General features: G+C 47.8%; 1 protein-coding gene across 3 annotated transcripts in view; it reads right to left on the bottom strand.

The window, feature by feature from the left end:
• The window catches only part of LOC109292585 (peroxidasin-like), a 75465-nt gene that overhangs the window by 18060 nt on the left and 52104 nt on the right, over positions 1–5301 (bottom strand). For all 3 annotated transcript variants that reach the window (XM_019510100.1, XM_019510099.1, XM_019510101.1), the window contains exons 10-12: positions 4012–4181; positions 2591–2863; positions 1701–1817 (exon numbers count right to left, since the gene is read on the bottom strand). In XM_019510100.1, coding sequence (XP_019365645.1) covers positions 1701–1817; positions 2591–2863; positions 4012–4181 — 560 coding nt within the window. The remainder of the gene's footprint in view (positions 1–1700; positions 1818–2590; positions 2864–4011; positions 4182–5301) is intronic.

The following is a 5301-nucleotide window of genomic DNA, read 5'->3' as shown; positions in this document are numbered from 1 at the left end:
GGGGGGGGGGGGGGGGAGTCACACAAAACTTTTCAGTGGCAAGAAAAATCAGATTTGCCAATACCCACATTTTTTTCTGAATTCACACCAATTTCATCAAAATTGTTCAAAAACAACACCCCCCCAGTAAACCTGGAAAGTTCAGTTTAAAACTAAATGTTTTAACTTTTAGGATGGAAATATTTCCATGTCAACCACATTAAAAACCCTTCAGAACATTGAAACAGGCAAAATCAAATGAAAAAAAAATTGTTCGGCCCCAAAACACATTTTTACTTTAGGATTCGCGGCAAAGTTTGAAAATATTCTTTGTTGGTTCAAACCGAGTGATATTTTTTTTCCAGCTCTACTTTTGAATTGAAGTGGAATCACTCCCACATTGCTACACATGACTAAAGGCAAACTGAGAAGCTGGGAAAGGCTGAAGGGGATGGGGAGTCCATTGCTGAAGGATAATTCAGCTGGTCTGCCCAAGGTCGATGGTAGTTGCTGTAGATACTGAAGTACCAGGGATGAAAGCTTCCCAGCTCTTAACCATTAATTATAGCGTTGGGAAGCATGAGGAAGTTTGGAGGCTGGTGGACCAGGGATTACTGGCTCCTGGCCCAGAAAGTGTTACACAGGATCAGCTCAGAGGAGAAGCCAACACATCACAACTTCAGGAGTTCACCACTGCCGCTGGCCTCCGGTAGGGTTGCAAAAGCAGAAGAGAAATACTGTTCATGCGTCAGAGGCAAAACTGGTTCTCTCCTTGAGCCACCTCCCCCCTGAGGAACAAGCCAGGCCATAACGACCAAGTACCATAATCCATTGCAGTACAGACTCATCTTTTTCTCATCAGACAAGAGACTGAACGAGGCTGCAGGTCGGGGGAGATGTTAGGGCAGAGCTTGCCCTAACATCTCTGATGAAGATGTGAAGGCTGAGAGCATCCAGGCTCCCCCTTCCTGCATCCTGTTATTACTGATGTGGTGAGCATCACTGGTCCTCTCCTGCTCTTAACATTACCAACCATGATCTCATGTCATGAGCCATGCATCTCCCAGGTCCCCACCCACCACTAGCTCACAGCCCCAGGAGATTCAGGGCAAAAATACAGAGCGTGAAGCCAGCACTATGGTATCATGGCTACAAGTGAATGGAAAAGAAGCCTGCCAGGACTGACCACACCAGTACCTGCAGGTTAAATAAGCTGAGCTGTCTCCTTGACCCTGAAAAGAGAGGTTCCTTTTGGACTTGGCTGCTCTCAGCTCTTGCATTCCCATTATCCCTGCCCCTGCCAGAGCCCAGAGGATTGTATTGTGGCCACAAGCCAAGTATTTTAGCCCTCACCCTCCAGTTGCTCACAAGATGCAATGGGATATATTCACACCACTCCCAAGTCATATGACAGAGTGACTCAGCCTGTTTTGCTATTGCACGGGGCCTAGGTACTCCAGTTACTCTGAAGGGAGCAGATTAGGGCTGCCCTGAGCTCCAGGGAGTGCTGGGAATAGCACTGCATTACCTGCCAGCTCCGTCATAAGCAAAGCAGCAGCTGAAAGAACATCACAGGATGAGACACCCCCCAGGACACCCCACCCTGAGCTCAGCTGGATGCCAGCTTGGTCTTTGTGGCATCTCATCCCTGCAGCAGAACGTCCCGAGCAGGAACTTCCTCACCACGGCCTGGGTGCAGGGGATAATTACTGGGGAAGTACCTGCTCTTGTCCAGGCAATAACAGGGGGAGGACGGCCTTCGGCAGAGCAGGGGAAATCCACGCTTTGCCCCTCGGTCGCAGTCTGATCTGTGGGAACGACCAAGAACCTGGGAGAATCTGGAGAACAGTGAGAACGGTGACACAGTTGGAGACCAAATACACACACACACACACACAGGGTGCCAAAATAAACCAAATATTACAAGTGAAGGCGCGTACAAGGACCGTACTTGGTAGCCATGTCAGTCTGAGACAAGATGACGTACAAAAAACTAGAACTCTCGGTTCCAAAATGATACTTTTTATTGAACCAACTGGGAAATTGCAAGAAAACTGTCCTTTTCTGCAAGCTTTCAGGATCAAAGTCTCTTCATCAGGCTCTGGGAAAAGTATAGATGGTACAAGATGGTAAAAAAATCCCCATACATAGGAAATCTTGTACCATCTGTACTTTTTCGCAGAGCCTGATGAAGGGACTTTGATCCCGAAAGCTTGCAGAAAAGGACAGCTTTCTTATGATTTCCCAGTCGGTCCAATAAAAGGTATCATTTTGGAAACAAGAGTTCTAGTTTTTTGTACGTCTACGTGTATAAGCGAATGTTTGGTTGCCTTCTTGATGGGCTGAGTCCTGTCCCCAGATCTCCCTGATTTTTTTTTAAATTTTATTTATTTATTTATTCTTTAATATTATATATATTTTAATAATAATAATATTATTATTAATAATAATAAATAATAATAATATCTCCCTGCTATATTAATATATACGCAAAATCAGGGAGATCTGGGGACAGGACCCAGCCCATTGAGAAGGCCACCAGTCTTCACACGTTGGCTGAAACTCATGGCCAGTGCTTGCTATCCATGCAGGTGGTCACTGGGCACCTCACCTTGCACGATGATATTTGCTGTCGCTTGAATGGCCCCTTCCATGTTGCTGGCATTGCAATTGTACTGTCCCTGGTCCGCAAAGGTGACGTTCTGGATGTACAGCCCCCCGGAGCTGGTGATGGTGAAGCGGGAGTCACGTGGCAGTGGGGAGCCCGAGCCCAGCGTCCAGCCGATGCGAGGGGGAGGGTGCCCGGACACCCCGCACTCCAAGGTGACGCTTTCCCCAACCAGCACTTCCGTGTTCTGGGGCTGGATCACAAAGCTGGGCTTAGCTGAAAGTCAGCAACACGTATCAGAAAGGGGCTGCCCCCTCCTGCACAGCCCCCCAAAAACAGATCAAATCATGCCCGCAGGGGTGGATGCCACAATTGCAGGGTTTTGCTAATTGCACACTTCTCCTGAGGGCGGAGTGCACTTCCACACATCCAGCTTTCCTTCACACACTAATACAACTGACTCCCCAGCCACTCTGCCATCTCCTGAAGACCCCAGTCTGGAAGTCCCTATAGGGATTTCTAGAAATAGCCAACAGAAAACACCGAAGATCACACAGATACTGGGGATTGTCACCCAACAAATAGCCTTGACCTTCCAAGCCGCTCTGTGGCACAGATCATGCCTTCCTCCCTAGCACCCACCCTCCATCAATGACCTGGAAGAGGGCATAGAGTCCACACACAGCAGATGACACCAAGCTGGGGGGAGTAGTACACATACTGGAGGGTAGGGCTAGGATTCAGAGCGACCTAGATGAATTGTGAGATTGAGCCAAAAGAAATCTCATGAGGTTCAACAAGGACAAATACAAAGTCCTGCACTTAGCAGGGAACAATCCCATGCACCAGCACAGGGTGGGGGTGACTGGCTGGGCAGCAGCTCTGCAGAAAAGGGCCTGGGGATTTTATGGACAATACACTGAAAATGATCCAGCAGCATACCCTTGCTGCCAAGAAGGCTACCAGCATCCTGGGCTGCATTGGTAGAAGCACTGCCAGTAAGGCAAGGGAAGTGATTCTTTGCATCTATTCAGCCCTGGTGAGGCCACATCTGGACTCCTGTGTCCAGTTTTGGGCCCCACTAAAGAAAGGCTGTGGACACATGGGAGAGAATCCAGTGGAGGGCAGCAAAAATATTTCGAAGGCTGGGGGACAGGACTGGTGAGGAAAAGCTGAGGGAACTGGGCTGATTGAGTCTGGAGAAGAGGCAGCTGATGGATCCATAGGAAGGTGGCTCTCCCAAAACCATCCCTACTACTCACACCGTAACACCCCTCGGACCAGCTCGGTACCTCTAAGAGTTTCCCACGGCTGCAGCAGCGTGTCCAGTGCTCACATAACTAAAGGAGGAGCCAAATCTAACTCCACTCCCAACCCTCAGGTTCACAAGCAGGGCAACTGAGAACCACATAAGGCTCAATTACACGGGGTGCCGAAATAGCGCAGAACGACTTCCTGCGTCTTGACCTCTCCCGCGACATTCTTGGCCCTGCACTGGTAGACGCCTTTGTCAGACTCCTTGGCATTTTGGATCATCAAGGTCCCATCTTGCAGCAGGTTCAGGCGTCCGTCGTCTTTCATGTCTATCTCGTTACTGAAAAACAAAGCCAACCACAAAGCGGCAAAGCTTGGGGTGAAAAGCAAGAGGACTTGCCTTTCCCCTATAGGCTGACATCAAACTTCTGGGGAGTTTTGCAAGTGGGAGATTAATCTTGAATTTCCATAAATTAGTCTCTACCTCTTTATACATTGACCATCAGGGTGTTTTCTTGGTTTTTTGTTTGCTTAACTTTAATCAGTTGTCACATATGGAACCACAACAAGTATTTACCAAATCAGGAGACATTCAGTTAGGCAAAAAGGCCACAGACACAACCATTCAGCCATCTAAATCAACTCAGGTAGAATTATTCTTGATCTTTCAGGAACTCGCATCAGCATGCAGGAACATCTAGTGGCTGAATAATAAACTGCAAGTTGATATACCACTATGCAAACGGATTAAATGATGTTGCAGACTCATTTACTGGTTTTTCCCCACACGGCCCCAGATACATTCATCTGGTGATCTCTTCCAGGCAAGTCACATGCAGTAATATTGAAGTGATTGCTTACACTGCTACTATTTCACGGTTGGTATTATTATCAGGAGCCCTGGTCGTGGGGGAGCTCAGCTGTGCTAGGGGCTGTACAGGGACAGAACTAAAAAGGCAAGTGCAAAGCGCTTACACTGCAAGAGACAGACAGATAAGGAGACATTTCGACAACACTGATGTCAGGATGATAAGCAATGGTCTCAGTGCATTAGCAGCCTAACCTTTCTTTGTAGGCATCGCTACACAAAAATAATATTAAATATCCATTTATGATTAAACACAGGGTGTCATGCTGTTAACGTGCAGTCATCTTCACTTCAGCAGGGCTGTTGCACAGAGGTAGGAGTGAAATCCTAGTGAATCAGGAAATTCCATCCCAGGACCTGGAATTTGCACAGGATTATCTCTCCTTGCATTGACCGGCAACTCCTGGAGCCCAGCCAGAGGTGGAAGGTCCCACAGCTGGATTCCATTAATCCCAGCAAAGCATCTTGGGTTAAGGGAACGTCTCTGTCCCGAGCTGTCCACTGTGCAGAGCAACACTCTTGATGGATATTTATTAATTCCCCTGGTCAATGTTACAGACCCATCAGAGATACTTCTAGGATGTTAAATGTA

The sequence above is a fragment of the Gavialis gangeticus genome, unplaced genomic scaffold (assembly GCF_001723915.1).
Source record: "Gavialis gangeticus isolate Ggan-Ray unplaced genomic scaffold, GavGan_comp1, whole genome shotgun sequence".
NCBI classification, from domain to species: Eukaryota; Metazoa; Chordata; order Crocodylia; family Gavialidae; genus Gavialis; species Gavialis gangeticus.
Note: the sequence above shows the minus strand (reverse complement) of the source record. Positions and strands in the feature narration are given on the sequence as shown.